The sequence below is a fragment of the Trematomus bernacchii genome, unplaced genomic scaffold (assembly GCF_902827165.1).
Source record: "Trematomus bernacchii unplaced genomic scaffold, fTreBer1.1, whole genome shotgun sequence".
Classification (NCBI taxonomy): domain Eukaryota; kingdom Metazoa; phylum Chordata; class Actinopteri; order Perciformes; family Nototheniidae; genus Trematomus; species Trematomus bernacchii.
The window spans coordinates 14651519-14669462 of NW_022987828.1; the positions used below are offsets into that span (position 1 = coordinate 14651519).

Genomic DNA, 17944 nt, shown 5'->3' on the forward strand with positions numbered 1-17944 from the left:
TGATGTGTCAATCTGAAGGCTAATGTTTGTTAATGCAGCTCGCTGGAGTTTTCTAAGCACCCGCTGCTCTCAGTATGCTGTCAGGTCGATGGTTAATTCTCTCATCTGGGTTTCTTTCTAAACTGAGATGAAAAGGACAGGACAACCCTGCTGGAGAAAATGTGACGTTAAAGTAACAAGATGTGTGTTTCCTCAATAGTACACCTATTCAAAAATAATTTAAAACTTCTACTTTGATAATGTCAACATTTGGAATTTTTACAAATTTACTGCAAAAAAAATATTATTCAGTTTGTTTTTCTAGATCATGGACAATTATGGTGATTTATTTAAAGAAGCACAACAGGAATATGTTTAGGTATTAGGAAATGTGGACGAATGGGTGAATGATGACTTGTATATGTACAGCGCTTTGAGGAGTCGTAAAGACTGGATAAAGCATTACAGTCCATTTTAGTCCTTTTAGTCCATTTTAGTCCTTTTAGTCCATTTAGTCCATTTTTAATGATGGTCTGAGGTCTTGTGCATGCTGTCTCACTGTAATGACTTATTTGGTAGTAACAGAGTCATTGTGAACGCTGTGCTTTTCCTGCTATGACAAGTGTACATTTGTAAACGTGTAGAATGTAAAGTAGTATGCGAAATGTACATATTAAATTTAACTGAACGTTTTTTAAATGTCTCTTTCTCTAGGAACTAAGCAGTGGCACAATGCTGAGGATCTCCATCCCAGAGATCGCTACCTCAGAGCTCGGTGAGACACGCACACGCACACGCACACGCACACGCACACATACACACACACACACACACACACACACACACACACACACACACCAGCGCACACATTCTGCATTCTGTTGTACACAATCCTGTAAGACTGAAAAAAAAAAACATTCTGTTTGTACATATTATTAATTTAAATTAAATTAAAATTAATTTAAGAATGTGTATTGTTGTTGGTCAGTAATGCTGACACACACACACACACACACACACACACACACACACACACACACACACACAGAGCTGAGTCAGAGCAGTTAGGTCCTGGAAATTAGGTTTGAGAGCTGCCGTACGTTATTGCACGGTGACGTATAATACTTATGTGTTGAGGATGCCATTACGAGACACACACACACACACACACACACACACACACACACACACACTGAATATTAAATAACGATTAAGTAATTAAATCCATGAAAAACGTTTTTCTTGTTTCTTTCTTTTTATTTATTTTTCTTCCTCGTTATCTTTGGCACACATGTTAGTATTTAGTGTACTATATATATATAGAAATATTCACTTCACTACATGAACTTGGATGTGTTTTAATTGCCTTTGGAGCTTTGCCTTACTAAACAAAGTTAAAATGAACCCTTGAAGAATAGTTATCCACTGGGGGAATTAGCGTAGAAGTCTAATGTGCGTAGATAACCTAAAATACATTTTCACATGGGACATTCCTCGTGTGGGAACCTCAGTTAATTAGTGTATCGATCCTCGGGTCAATAAAATATACACCTTTCTCTTTAGTTCAATCTGACTTTAGACAACATGTATATTAAAGTATACATTTTTTAAGTTATAGTAAACAATATTAAACTGTTTTAAAGCGTGATTTTGTCGACGCCTTCTGAAAATACCATCTGAAGTACTTCAAAAGGTATTTGTCGATCCCCATCAAACACAATCTAAATCTCTTCATTAACCAAGGTCCGGTTGGATCATTTAATTTCAGTAAAGTACAGCTTTCTATTTATTTTGTGTTCCATATTTAATTTAAAACACAACTTTAGTATTTTCCAGTCAAATGTGTACGATTTAGTTTTTTTTGTATGTAACATTTTGACCAGTTAATTGCTCTGGTAGAAATGTCAATTCATTTAAATTCTTACTGAAAGGCTTGCCTCTGCATCTCTTTTTCAATCTGCTTTTATATTTTCTTTACAAAATCTATCTAAGTACTCTGGAATAATGAATTTTTTCAATTCATGCAAAGGTCTATCACTGTATCTTTTATTTGATTTAGTTGGCTAATGGCTCCTCGGGCAGATCTTAATGTCTGCTCCAACCATGACCTTCAAGCTTCTCTATCTCCTCCAGCGTTTATTAAAGCTTGTCTTTTTATTTAAAGCCTTCATCATCACTAAGGTGTGTACGTATAATCCTATCTGCCTCCTGCTTCTACCTCTCTGTTTTTGAGTTTTTTCTCCATCATTTAGTAATCGATCCTGCAGGCAAGGCTTTCTCCCGCTAATGAAATGGCATTTATCCACCTCTTCCCTGACCTTTCCCACTCTGGAAGTCCAATTAATAAAGCCTGGTGACGCTGATTAGGAATCTGATTGGTCAGAGTTGTAAGGAGACACTGTAACACTAATTACTGTTGTATTGGTGGTTCTTTTTTAATTTCCTTTTTTGTTTTCTGATGTTAGGAAGTAAAGGCCAATTGGATCATCAGAAGAAAAAAAGTTAAATAAAAGAAAACTTGGTTTCGAAAAGTCAGATTTGTTGAAAAGTACTTTAACACTTTCTCAAACCAGTATCTTAGATTTCCACTTTAAGACTGGACTGAAGAAATAGCCATGAAAGTTGTGTTTTTATTCATGAAGTATCATTACAGATAACAGACATTATGTGAAGATATAGAAACACGAGCATAGGAAACTCTTAGGATCTGAATTACATTACATGTCACTTGTTAGACGCTTTTATCCAAAGCGACTTACATACTCAATACTGTGGACAATCCCCACAATAGTAATTTGGGGTGAAGTGTCTCAGGGACACAATGACATGCTGACTGCAGTGGGGTTTGAACCTGTTCCACACACCGACGCACTATTCCACTGCGCCACACGCCTCCCCATTCACCTTTAGTTCAGACTAAAACAGACTGTTGAAACAACATCAAACATTCAACTGCTACTCAGTAGTATGTATCTAATACCTAATATATATATATATCATTCCAATAACTTGTATATAGACTCATACTGCACTATTCCACATCATAACTTTATTTCATTTTTATAACTATTATTATTTTTGTATTGCTCATGCTCTTATTGTTATTATGTTATGTTATTATGTTGCATTGTTGGAGAAGCCTGTGACATAAGATTTTCAACTGCATAATTACTCTGTAGCTATGTCAGATTGACAATAAAGAACCTTGAACTTGAAAACACTTTGAATTATCAGACTTTCATATGAATAATTTTGTACCCAAAAAAAGTGTCTGACCCCCAGACCACAGGGTACTACATTATCATTTTATTTAAAGGGGACCTATCATGCAAAATGCACTTTCTGATGTCTTTTATACATAAATATGTGTCCCCGGTGCGTCGGGGAACTCACGCAGCGTCAGAAAATAAAACCCTCTCTCTTTTCCTCCGTACCCAAATCTTTTAAAAACGGGTGTACAACGAGCGGATACAGATTCCATCCGATCTGACGTCAAATCGGCGGCGGACCCACAGAAAGTTGCTATCAGAAACAATGCCTGACGTGTTTTGGACGTCTTTGTTTACATTAGCAAGCCTCGCTAACACTCAGAGCTAACCTGTCCTAGAGAGCACATGTGTTTTAAAAAGCAGGAAATAAAAAAAGAACTCACCTTGTGATAAACCTGCAAGAGAAAAAGCATTTGAGCTCCATACTGTTTCAGAAATAATCCTTGACGTGGTTTAAACAGGAATGGCGAAATATCACAACCGAATTTAACTTCTATCTCCGGTAGAATTCTGATCAGGCATTAGCTCCGCCTCCTCTTATTTATTTTTTTCAAGCTAAGGACCCAAAATCTGCGTTTCTCTAACAGGGCTTCAAAAGAGGGGTTTGAGCAGTATGAGGCATGGCTACAATGGGGGATCTGTTTGGTATTTTGAAAAAAAAACTTCACAGACATGTTTTATATAGGTAAGGCCCTACAATATATTTTTCAAATAAAGCATGATAGGTCCACTTTAAATAACAATATGATAACTTTGGACTTTGTTTTAAAACAAACTTGCTCTTTTATTTCTCAATGTTTTCCTTTTCTGTCCCTTTTCCCCTCTGATTTATTTCAGTGAGGAAATGCCTGCAGGCCATTCGTTTCATCCTGCCCAAGGAAGCTGCCATGAAGGTTGGTGGATTTGATTAATTATGATAAAACACAGAGAAAAGGAACCGCATTAGGTCACGAGGATAATACATTAGAGACAATACTGGCATGACATTATGTATTGGTCAATAAAGCCTGAAAACATTTACTCATGGAATATGTTACCGTGTGCAGAGACTCAACATTAAGAGAACCAAAGATAGTGTAATCAGATTATCTGTCTGCCATCAAATGTCATGCAGAGCCTACATTATTACTTTGGTTGGACATTGCATGGTTATTTAATTATTTGAGATATAATAAATCTTACTTTGCTGCAATAATATAGTTATAATTTATACAATTTCATTTAATTTAAAGTAGGTTTAGTTGATACATTTTTATCTTTAATACTCTTTTATGCATACTTCTTGGGCAGTGTTGGGCAAGTTACTTCCAAAATGTAATACAGTACATATGACTTATTACTGTCTTTTTTTAAGTAATAAGTTACATTACAATATTACTGTCTCTGAAATGAGTTACACTACTTTTATATTACTTTTCAGTTACTTTACCAAAATAACCTCAAAAGAATGGCTAGTTATGTTAAATGCTAAAATGTAGTTTAGTGCAGCTCATTATACATCCAGTGAAGGGCGATGTGGTATAGCATAACAACTGTTTAGGCCAGGGGTACTCAAACTTTTTAATTAAAGGTCCACTTGTGAATTGTATACAAGGTCACTGGTCCGGATCAATGCCAGTAAAGTTCCCCCCCCCCCGGAGCGGAGAAACGAAACTGAAATTAAGAAGCAGTTTCTTACGGCGCGCTATGCATGGGGCCCCCTTGAGGGGGTTTCCCGACATGTCGTTGCAGTAAATTAAAGGGTGTTTCATGTTGTTGTTGCTGTGGACCTTCTTAATCTACCTTCTTTGGGGGCCCCCTTCTGCTCCAAGCACTTGCCTGCCTTGCCTGTCGGCAAACGGCACCCCTGTATACACACACAAATTCAATACATACATACAGTATGGTGGCTTGAACTAGTGGGAGAAATGGCACTGTTTGTTTGTCTGTAGTCAATGCCTTGAACCTCGGCAAAAAAGGCATTAGAAGCATTAGAAAGTCAAGGTAAATTTGCGGTTAACTTGCGGTCTGCAATGCGTGTCACGCTCGCGCACACAAGTAAATATATATGCACGTTCATTTTCACAAGGCGTCAGACACAAGAAAATATACATTCATTTACATCAGAATCAGGAAGTTTTTATTTTTTTATTTTGTATAATTTTTATCTTTTATAATGGGACACAGGGTTCGGTCCGGATTGATTTGTAGTTCGGTCCGAAGTTTGAGAAGCCCTGGTGTAGGCCATTAAGGCTACTTACAACTTTTATTACACGACTTAGTTGAATACTCGATTCTGATTGTAAATTCTTAACATGTGACACGTTGTTAATACAGTAGTACAGACCACTGTCAAGGACTATAATGAAGGTTGCTAAGGAAGATCAAGAAAGAGAAAGGAAAAGAGGTTAAAAGACGGAGCGCTGGACGTCAGATAAATCACCAGAAGAAGGCAGAGAGGAAGTAAACAATAACAGGAACACGGAATGGGCTCTGTAGTTTGTTTAGTATATGGCCGTGTAATAAACGGGATAATGTGCAGCGAGGCGGTCATTATGGGGAAAAGAACACCCGACAGGCTGATCAGGGAACCCGGCGCGAAGCGGAGGGACCTTGATCAGCCAGAAGGGTAAACACCAGGCTTACTAATCTACCTATCTCTGGTGTAGGAATGTCTCGCAATGTTGGTAAATTCTTAAAAAACAAAACAACATTTAATTTCGGGTTAAAATGAGTTGTAACTGATAATTGTAACGGGTAGTATATTACCCACATTTCATTAGTAATGCGTTACATTACTGTAACTCTGTTACTTTTGTAGTGCGTTACACCCAACACTGATCTTAGGTAACATTGAGCTCTTTTCTGCTGGAACAAAGTACATTCCCCCTCTGTGGGACTAATAAAGGGATTCTGATTCTGATTCTAAATTCCTGTATTTTTTTTCAGGTTTTGGTGAAGTGGTATAACATCTACAACGCGCCCGGGGGTCCGAGTGCTCACGCAGAGTGGAACCTGTTTGTCACCTGCTTCATGACGCTGATGGGCTACAACACTGAGCGCCTGGCGTGGACACGAAACGTGAGTCCGCTGGAGAAGGGTTTTCTATTCATTTCTGCTTTTATTTTTGTAGCTTTCTTTTATTGTTTTCTTCACAAGGTAAAATTACATACAAACAAATATTACATTTCAGAGAGAACAGTGCCTGTATGGAGACGATCTACATAGTAATCAAATAATGCTTGCTTTTTTTATGACTCCTTTGTTGATATGTACCCTAACCATTTTTCCCAGCCCATAAGAAATGTGTCTTCCATTACTTTCAACTTGTATGTGATTTTCTCCATTATTAGAATATCACCAATAATATTAACCCATTGTCTGTAGCTTGGTGTTTCCGCCTTTAGCCAGTTCTTAGTGATAGCCTTCTTTCCAGCAGCTAGGAGGATCTTGATCAGGTATTGATCTCCGACATGTACAGATCCTTCCATATGTCCCAGATATAATACCAGACAGGTTTGAGGGATTCTATAGCCTAATACCTTGCATAGAACAGAGTGTACACAGTCCCAGAAAGGTTGCATTTTACTGCAGCTCCAAAACACATGTGTATGGTGAGGTTCCAGATGTTTACAAGGTCTCCAGCATGGTTGTTGAGTGTTTGTTTGTTTACTACTGATTTTGGGTGTGTAAAAGAAACAAATGTGGTTTTTCCACAGAAATTCTTATTAGTTTCTTATTTGAACTTCAAACACTCATTCGCATGTTTTGACCTTGCTCTCTGCCCCCCCCCCCTCTCTCCACAGCTGCATTTTGAAGTGCCTCTCTCTCCGGTGATTGCTGCTAAGAAGGCACGTCCCTCTGATGGAGGCTCTGAAGAGGTGTGTGACAAAGTGTGACCTGTTGTGATGTTTGGGGCACAGTTAACGCAAAGCACTATCTCTGTAATGTCTGAATGTTATTACACTGTAAGCAAAGGTTAATTCTTCCTTATATGTCTTAAACTTTAAAGGAAATCAACTTTAAAACTGATTTTCAGACCAATCAAGAATTGTTATTTTAATGTGATAATTCATTATCTTAACTACTATATGTAGATGCTTGATAGAATAATAATCCAGTAGTGGTGCAATAGTGTTACAAAATTAGTTTGTCTTTAGAACATCCTGGAAATATTTTTGTTATCGTAGCTTGAAGAAATAATAGTGTTTGAATACATTTTGTGGTTGTAGCGGTTTCCGAATGTAGGAAGAGGACATGAAAACATTTAATAAAGTTAAGATAAAAAAAATATATACAATTTGTTCGTAGACTGAAATAATGGAGCCTTTTTCATGGGAAAACCCAGGCAGAGAAGTCTGTTTGCTTTGGAAATGTAACATTGGAGGGAACCCACCCAAATATTTCACTTTAACTGTGTTTGACAAAGGGAAAGCCCAGCGCTCCAGAAAAACCTTATTCACCCAGGAGACCCTTTCAATGTGCGTCTAAGAATAAATGACACATAATTGGAAAAAAAATAACCTGTAGTCTCTGACACACACACACACACACACACACACACACACACACACACACACACACACACACACACACACACACACACACACACACACACACACACACACACACACACACACACACACCAGATTAAAGGTGGAGGGTTGTTAAGTGGTCTGTGTTTATGTGGGTTCATCGGAGCAAAGCATGACTGTCAAATGTCAATCAGCTGGAGGCTTAGGCTGTGCTCTGTACTTTTGTATGTGTGTTTGTAAGGGTATTTGTGTGTGCCTGGTTGAGTGTATGTATGTTTGTGTGTGCGTATTTGTTTGACCTGAGGAACTGAATGAGCCAAATTAAACTGAAGCATCCTGTTGACCCTGCCTATGACTTTTCACGGATGTTATGATGGTTTTGCAGCCACAAGTAATACACAGAATAGACATAAATTTCACATATAATGTATGTATAAGCAATCTGAATGTTAAAATGATAGTTCTCACAACACATGCTGTCTTTTTATCCATCAGATAGTCACAAATCCATTATGTCTTGGAGCACATTTTTACACGGACATGTCAAGTGTTGCAAACCTGCGCCCTCAAAGCTGTGCATGTTACCTGCAATGATCTCCAAGTCAAATTCGGACAGACCCCACCCCAACATTATTATAAGTCCCCTGACATGACCTGTAAATAAACACACAGGCTAAACCAACAACCACTTTAAAGTGCTTCGATTCAACACCTATTTAATCTGGGTTTTCTCTTATTGAATAAAAAATCTAGGAAACGAGGAAAAGCCTCTTTCTCTGGCTCCGCTCGATCAATATCCTGAAAGGCAAACACATTCTGCAATCAGTTCCAGGCTTAGATTTAAAAAATACTGCACAATCATTTACAAACAGACATATTTTGTTCTGCTCCCCCACCCACCACATTAGATTCATTTCTGCCATGGTCATGACTGTACTGTGAATTCTCCCTATACACTACTGTTTTGCAGGATATTGAAGCCAGTGCAGGACTCTGATATACCCTTTACCAGGGCTATTCAATTCGTTTTTTGGGCCAGAGTGCCTTTATTCCAGAGAGGGTGTTAAATTGAGAGATAGAGGGGAAGACATTGCCTGAAAACTTCGGCGGGCTCGGGTTTCGAACCCACCTACTAGCTACTGTAGTGACAACTCCTGTCATTTATTCCATCTCTGCGTGAATGATTAGATCATTTCACCTAAATTAAATCAAATGAAATGATGTTGATGGTTAAATTAGCTTCACATGTAGGCCTACTGAGTTCTGAACTTGCCATTTAGATCTATAAAGGCCTTGGGGCTATGTTGTTTGGTTTAATTAAACACAATATATGCACTCCACTATGCTGTTGTAGTATTTACTGTATCTGAAGCTCTTAAATATGATTGCTCATATTTCAAGCCATCTTTTTCCCGGCCCCTTGCTTTGGATCATTTTCATCAACCGGCCCCCATTCCAAACTAATTGAATAGCCCTGCCCTAAACCCTAAACCCTGTCCTGTCAGAGAACCCTGCTTTAATCTGCATTTAATCTCTTCTCTCTGTAGGACCTGGACTACCTGTTAGGGTCTCACTACCACCGGCAGATTAATTCCCAACCTATCTGCTCCAACAATGCTCTCACTACAGAAAATGTGAGTAACCGGCTCTTAAGCAATTTCAGGAGCACTGTCTTTTTTTTAATGAAAGGAAATATTGTCACAATATCAGAATAAAGATAAATAGAGAGGAGAACATTAAAGGTGGGGTAGGTAAGTTTGAGAAACCGGCTCGAGATACACTTTTTGTTATATTCCATGGAATGCTCTTAACATCCCGATAGCAATGAATATCTTAAGTGCTTTGACAAAAAATCCATTAAAAAATGTCATCTGTGGAAGCCGTACAGTAGTACTGTAAAAAGTACGACCAATCATTTGAGCCGGCCCGGCTAAAATAACTGGATGGCCTACCTGCCTGTCAGCCTTCCATCTGTGCACAAACTTATCTTATTTAACGTCTATGTACACCAGTTTTTGCCTCGTACTGACTATTTAAATGTTTTCTCCCTTTCCTCTCCTGCTATCCATGTCCTAGATGTCCTCTACCCCCATTCCCTCTCTGAAGTTGGACAGTTCGGCTCCTCTCTTCCCTCACATTCCCGCTCTTTTCTACGTTCTCCATCTGCTCTACCAGGAGCTGCAGCTGGACGAGCTGCAGAGAGCGAGAGCCTCATCGCTGGTCTGTCTGCTGCAACAGCTGGCGAGGTTGGTGTGTGTGTGTGTGTGTGTGTGTGTGTGTGTGTGTGTGTGTGTGTGTGTGTGTGTGTGTGTGTGTGTGTGTGTGTGTGGTGTGTGTGTGTGTGTGTGTGTGTGTGTGTGTGTGTGTGTGTGTGTGTGTGTGTGTGTGTGTGTGTGTGTGTAGTGTGTTGTGTGTGTGTGTGTGTGTGTGTGTGTGTGTGTGTGTGTGTGTGTGTGTGTGTGTGTGGTGTGTGTGTGTGTGTGTGTGTGTGTGTGTGTGTGTGGTGTGTGTGTGTGTGTGTGTGTGTGTGTGTGTGTGTGTGTGTGTGTGTGTGTGTGTGTGTGTGTGTGTGTGTGTGTGTGTTTGTGTGTGTGTGTTGTGTGTGTGTGTGTGTGTGTGTGTGAATAAATAAAGTTATTTAGATTGATTGTTTTGATCCTATATTTATGCATATGAAATTAGCATTTAAGTCATGCTGACAATGACTTTAATGAGTGTGAAAACAGTTAAACATTGTTGCTTTAAAGGTCACCTATTATGCAAAATCCACTTGTTCATGTATTATGTCCTGATCCATTTATATAAAAACCTGTCTGAAAATGAGCTGATCAGATTTTGGCCACTTTATGATGTCATAACGATGTTTTGGCTTGTAACCATTAGCCAATCACCAACCAAGGTAACCCCCCCCCCCCCCCCCCCCCCACCTTATCACCTGAATTTCCTCCTGGAGCACCATTGTGTTTTTTGTAACCAAATATCTCTCAGAGGGGCGTGGGGAGGGGCTCCTTATTTTCATCTAAAGTAACAGACAGAGAATCAGCACTTTTGAAACAGGGCCGAAAACAGAGGGGATTATGGGTAATGCTGCTATGATCTGTTTGGGGTTTGGAGCCAAACACTTCAGAGACATGTTTTGTATATATCTGAGACCTATAATATATTGATGAAAAACAGTATAATAGGGCACCTTTAAAACACATAAAGGTTACAAAATAGTATCACAACAATCTAAACCTGGTCTACTTCTCACCCAACCACGTTTAACTCTCACCATGAGGAGAGCATTGTTTTTAGTGAATGCGTATGTGCAATCAAAGCTTTTCGTACGGAGAAATAAACTTTAAAAGGTTGTCGAGTGACCGCTGTGGCTGGTGACAATGACAATAACAGGATAGGTGGAGTGGGAGAGTGAAGCGCTCTTCAGAGTAATTGGCCTTTGTTGGGAAGTGTGTGGGCAGTTTTGAAGTATGGTGCACTTTTTTACACTCTTGCTGTTATCAGGACAACCGGTTAAGGCTACAATTATGATCCATATTGTTTTAATAGGTATTTTTGGGGAGTGATCATATTTCTTTTAAATCCTTATCAATTATCTGCAAGAATTTGGTTTTAAATTGGTTTGAGTCCTTTTTTATTTTCTTTCCCGGAAGAAAATAAAAAATCTCCAACGAGGCGTTCTGGGGCAGCATAGACAGGTCTTTTCTGTGTTAGAGCTTTACTCGCTACAGGGTGTACTTTGAGGGTTAGTGACTTTGCAGACCGTTTACATGCATACAAACCTTCATAACACACAAGGGGACGGGTAATAGCCAGAAAAGCATGACATGGGACCTTTAATATTACACAGCATACAATATATTTTCATTCATTTAATTTCTGTGCTTTCAATATGAGATTCAAAATATATAAATAAATAGTAGATTTATATTTATTTTCATACAGTAGCAACGTTTTCGGTAAGAATTTGCATAATTATTTATACAATAATTGTATTATCATGAAAATATAGTTTGATAATGGTGTTCAATTAATGGTTACATTAAATTCAATATAAATATATTAACTCCTGTAATCCATGTCAAAAATAACAATCAAAGGCTGCAGGCCTAAAGTATATGGGACATTTGTCATAAATACATCAATAAATTACTATAAATACCTCAAAAAAACATACATACAGCTATTAGGCCATACAAATGCAAAGGGAAAAATAGGAATCAAGAAGACTAAAAGCAGAAGGGATAAAAGACTTATATTAATCATTACTTTCACAGGCCTGCACGTGAATACTTCAACACCTTTTACAAACTATTTCCCATTGTATCACACACACACACACACACTCGCACACACACAGAACTGAAATTGTGTGGGAGTCAGGATTAAAAACTATTGATTATCTGATGTTAAGCAGAATGGTAATGACTCATACCATGCGTTTTAATTACTGCTCAAAAACAAGTGAAATGCCACAGAGTCTCTTTGATAATGTGCTGCCATATTTAGATTTGATTCAATGCCCTGCAGCTGTTGTTTGTCCAGCTGTACTGAGACCTGGGGATACAAGTTTAGAAACAATCTGAGGTGTTAAGTGTTGTGTATATATAAGGTCATTGCTGTAGAGGAATATTAATATTTATAATGCTTACTTTCTTTTTGTTTGCAGAGACCTCCAGTTGGATGAGTATGTGGATCTGTACTGGAGAGACTACCCCTCCTTAATAAGTGGCTTCACTGAGAGTTGCGTCATAGACCAGGGTAAGAAGTAGCAAATAATACTTTTGCTACTCTAATTAATGATATACAATCAGGAAACAGACAAAGCATGTTGTACTGAAACAGAGAGGACAGACTGGTCTGCTTCTGTATGACAACACTACAGTCTTTATTGTCCCTATGTTTATCTGTGGTTGTAGCATTAACCTTAAAAAGTGAATAACATATTTTGCTGATATGGAGACAATGAATAATCACAATATTGTGGGGTTAAGGGGACCTCCATTTTGTCCCCATAAGGGAAGCCAGTCCCCACACGTGACAGTGTAAACAGATCTAGGTCCCCACAAAGATAGTAATGCTAGGTCACACACACACACACACACACACACACACACACACACACACACACACACACACACACACACACACACACACACACACACACACACACACACACACACACACACACACAGAGAGAGAGAGATGCACCAGAAAAATGACATCACTTAACTCTAATGCGGCCTTTAAAACCAAGAAAAGTCATAATCCTTACAAAAGTTGTATTTCTTACAGAGTCTATTGTCTTTCTGTACTAAAAAACAAAGATTTTCACACAAATGAGTAACTTTTTGCCTCTATAATAATAATAACAATAATAATGATACACTTTATTTGCATAGCACCTTTCATGCACAAAGCAGCTCAAAGTGCTTCACAGAAAACATAACAACAATATTAAAATAATATTGTTGAACAGAACAAGATAAAACATCTACAGTGAAAATATGTTAAAATAAAACAAATTTAAAATGTGAAATAAAAGCAAAACAGAAAAACAATACAGTAAAACATGGACAATGATACTAGTGATAATTGAAAGTTAACCCAAATTAAAAGCCATATTAAAAGATAGGTTTTTAATTAGCTTCTAAACATTTGAAGGGAGTTTGCTGTTCTAAGATCTATGCTCTCTCCCTCCTCAGCTCTGATTGGTCAGATGCAGCGTCCGTCCTTCCTGACGGAGGAGCCTCCCTGCGTGCTCAGCTGGCTCAGCAGCTGTCTGAGAGGAGAGGAAGTCCCGCCTTTCCCCTGCCTGCCCGGCATCTGCCACAGGACCCGGCTGCTGGTTCTGGTAAATAGATAGATATAATTGGAGGGATGAAACCCTCTTTAATGGTCACGCATGATCATGCACACACAGTGACATTTGTTCTCTGCTTTTTACCCATCCTAGTAATTGGAGCAGTTTGTACGACCAGCGCTTTATTTGGTTTAACTTGGAGAAATCCTAACCTTTACATGTGTGATGTGCATCATGTGGCCTCAACCAAATTCATATTATTCATCAGAGGACAAGCAAAGTGGAGAGAACAGAGTGGAGAAAATCACAAGAACAACTTTTGAGTCCCGAATACTTGCTTATGTCTAGAATTTGGTATTTTACTTTTGAAGTAATTTGTAGAAACAATTGGAATAACAAAGGTCCAGCCTCTCTCTCTCTGTGTGTGTGTGTGTGTGTGTGTGTGTGTGTGTGTGTGTGTGTGTGTGTGTGTGTGTGTGTGTGTGTGTGTGTGGTGTGTGTGTGTGTGTGTGTGTGTGTGTGTGTGTGTGTGTGTGTGTGTGTGTGTGTGTGTGTGTGTGTGGTGTGTGTGTGTGTGTGTGTGTGTGTGTGTGTGTGTGTGTGTGTGTGTGTGTGTGTGTGTGTGTGTGTGTGTGTGTGTGTGTGTGTGTGTGTGTGTGTGTGTGTGTGTGTGTGTGTGTGTGTGTGTGTGTGTGTGTGTGTGTGTGTGTGTGTGTGTGTGTGTGTGTGTGTGTGTGTGTGTGTGTGTGTGTGTGTGTGTGTAAAGGGTTATCAATGACCTTGGGTCTCCTGATAGGCGCTAGATCAATTAAAGTTATTATTATCATTGAAACACAGGAATAAGACAAAATGTATTTCCCGCTGCGGAAACTTGGAAATACTGCTTTGATAAAGTACAAATACTAAATATAGAATAAGGAACAATAAGGAACGGTGAAAGATACTAACCAATCAATGTCTATTATAGGGAGCACAGCTCATATAGGTGAAGCAGGGTTTCCGCTAGGATTCTTACTTGCCGGTCAAATGTCCGGAAATAATTTATTTTACCGGACAAATTTGAAACTTACCGGTCATGTTTCAATAATAATAATAATTGTGTAGCAGAGTTTCCGTCAGCAGGTTATTACCGGACTATGACCGGATATGCTGAAGGTTTAAAACTCAGTTAATGGGGCTCATTTTTATATTGCTTCAGTTTATAATCGTAACAGATCGAAAAGTTCAGATTAATTTTTCAATAAATGATGCGCTTCCACAAACAACATAATTATTACATTCAAACAAACTACTTATAGTAGATAAAGTACATTATTCAAAAGTTTACATTAACTTTGGATAATAACACGGGAGAACCGGAGCCTCTCTCTCCCTCTCTCTCTCTCTCCTGACAGCCCGTCAGTTTCTCATGCAGCTCGCTAAACAGTGGGCGGGGCTTCAGGTGATCATGCAGAGCTGCGTGTCTCCGTCAGACCCAGCAGCTGATCCGATCTCTGATCCCTCTCTCGCGTCCGGTTATACTTCACTCGCGTTTATGTCCATATCGATCAGATCCAGCTCTCCTGATCGGCCTTTATAGAGAGCATCGATCAAACTATTAAGAGTGAATATCGGCCGATAATGACCGGCGGCCGATCGATCGGAGCATCCCTAATTATTACCGGACATTTTGACCGGCAGGTTTTGAATTTACCGGTTTTTAATACAGTTTACCAACTAAAAACCGGTAATTACCGGCTAACGGAAACCCTGAGGTGAAGGTGAACGGACTTAGGTATGCCATGTTTACCTTTGTATTTTCACATGTGGAGAGATCCTTGAAGAACTATCGGGATAGAATCATTTAAGATTGTTCATACACGCCACAGGAAGTAAGGAATTCCAGCTGTATTTCAGTAAAATGTTCACTTTTGTAGAACCTGACCTTCATAAAAGCAGCATGATTTTCATTGTTCATATTCAAAGGTCTGTGGTGATGTCTAACAGTTGGTTTTTACTTGACTCTAATGATGTTCTGTCTTTCTTTTTTAAACTTGATTTCCACCTGCTTGCTGACGAGTGTCTGTGAGAGCGAGGGGAAAGAGTTTAGCTCTGATTGGGACGCAGTCAGATAATTTATATGTGTAGCATGTCTGTTATTCTTTTTCTGAACATGAAGAGCAATTATGTCTGGAGATGTGCTGCTGATGGATTCAACCTTTTATTATCAAGGAAGGAAGGGCACGTGAAAACAAGTCGTATTTCCATCTGACTTTGTTTGAGACAGATTAGAGAAACCTATAGATATAGATAGATATACATGGTCGTACAAATATATAGACAGTACAGATCACAATGTGAAAATATCCTTTAAAAAACATGCGTCATTATCCTTACAGGGCATACAAAGTTATTGAAAGCCATGAAATTAAATATTTCCTGCATTAAATTGAAAATGTGTTTTCAGTCAAGTAGACTTGCATTTTCACGGGTCTGCAGTTGTTGTCTAGCCTGATAATCAGTTTTAATCGCCATTTTGTTTCACCTTATTCGTTATTTACAACAAATCAGAGATGTGGGCGGTGGGTCAGAGATCTGCCACCACGCTTATTCTAACAAACATGGCTTTCAGAATCAGAATCAGAATACCTTTATTAGTCCCACGGAGGGGAAATGTACGTAGTTACAGCAGGAAAAAGAGCCACAGACAGCTTAATGTTACATATGTTAAATATGTGACATGCATTCAAAAAAGTACTAAGTTATGATATCATAAAAAATAAAATAAAAAGTTACATAATTAAAAAAAATGAATGTCTTGCGAGGTGTTTAAACAGTATTATTTATCTTTGTCTCTCTTGTTTCTCATTCTCTGTTTCTCTTTCTCCTTTTTCAGAGTTATGCTCTCTACATCATTGGAAATGAACGAGCTACTTCAACGGATAAATCAAAATACCTGGCCAAGCTTTCTGCAGGTGTGTGTGTGTGTCTTTGTGACTCCTAAAGATTATTTACTTGTCTTTAATTGCATCCTGGGACTGTTTGTTTCAGTCCAGAATCACAAAACAAAAGCAGTGACGCATGCACGTGTGTGACCTAATTTCCTCCCATTGTTTTGGCTTGGAAACGTAATACAGTTTGGAGGTCACTGCAGGTATTTGATCAGCCCGTTTTCCACTGACACAGAATCAGTCATTTCACTTTTTTCAGCTCTATGTTGACATTGTTCAGTGACAAATCCAAACAAGCAAGGTGTCATTCCCAGAGTTCCCGTTAGAATATTTTTTCGCCGGTCCGTTAAAGTTGAAATCTTCCGGACAAAAGTAGAAAAGTGCCGGTCAAAGGTCTTCTTTGTTATTTATTGAGCTATAAAACAAATTGATATGATTCGATATTAAACAAACTAATTATAGTAGATTAACTACATTATTCAAAAGTGTACAGTAACTTACAAAAACACGGGAATAATAAACGGAGCACTCTCTCCCTCTCCTGACAGCCCGCCAGTATCATGCAGCTCGCGGATCCAGTAATGCGTGATCCGACAGTAAAACTAAACATATCTATAACTAGTTTAGGTAGTTTGAGAGGTAATTAAAATAGCTACGTGTGATGTTCTAACCTGAAGTGTGTGTTTTGCTCCGCTCACCGCTGCAGGTGATCATGCAGAGTTGCGTGTCGACTCGTCAGCAGCAGCTGATCTCTCTCTCCCGTCAGATTAGACTTCACTCGCGTTTATGTCCATGTCGATCAGATCCAGCTAGTTCTAGCTAATGATATGACTACCTGCTTATTTAAAAGACACCTAAACAATAAGCGTCGCTATGCAACCGGGTGAGGCCACAAAGTATAGCGCAGCATTATGCATTTGTTTACATGCCCACCGGAACCCCGAGGCATTACCAACAGATCAACGCACAATCAACCCATACAGGACATCTCTTTCTCCACATTAAGTGTTAGACATTAGAATGTACTCTTCTTGTCTGTCACATACTATTCTTGTCTGTCACATACTCTTCTTGTCTGTCACATACTCTTTTGTCTGTCACATACTCTTCTTGTCTGTCACATACTATTCTTGTCTGTCACATACTATTCTTGTCTGTCACATACTCTTTTGTCTGTCACATACTATTCTTGTCTGTCACATACTATTCTTGTCTGTCACATACTCTTCTTGTCTGTCACATACTCTTCTTTGTCTGTCACATACTCTTTTGTCTGTCACATACTCTTCTGTCTGTCACACACTCTTCTTGTCTGTCACATACTATTCTTGTCTGTCACATACTCTTTTGTCTGTCACATACTATTCTTGTCTGTCACATACTCTTTTGTCTGTCACATACTATTCTTGTCTGTCACATACTCTTTTGTCTGTCACATACTATTATTGT

The 17944-nt window shown here is 38.8% G+C and overlaps 1 protein-coding gene across 1 annotated transcript in view; it reads left to right on the forward strand.

The window, feature by feature from the left end:
• Positions 1-17944, forward strand: part of anapc1 (anaphase promoting complex subunit 1) — a 61985-nt gene that overhangs the window by 13102 nt on the left and 30939 nt on the right. Inside the window, 9 exon segments of the mRNA XM_034152412.1 lie at positions 694-754; positions 4086-4141; positions 6177-6308; positions 7034-7108; positions 9310-9396; positions 9839-10008; positions 12432-12523; positions 13468-13616; positions 16441-16519. Of these exon segments, the coding sequence (XP_034008303.1) occupies positions 694-754; positions 4086-4141; positions 6177-6308; positions 7034-7108; positions 9310-9396; positions 9839-10008; positions 12432-12523; positions 13468-13616; positions 16441-16519 (901 nt within the window).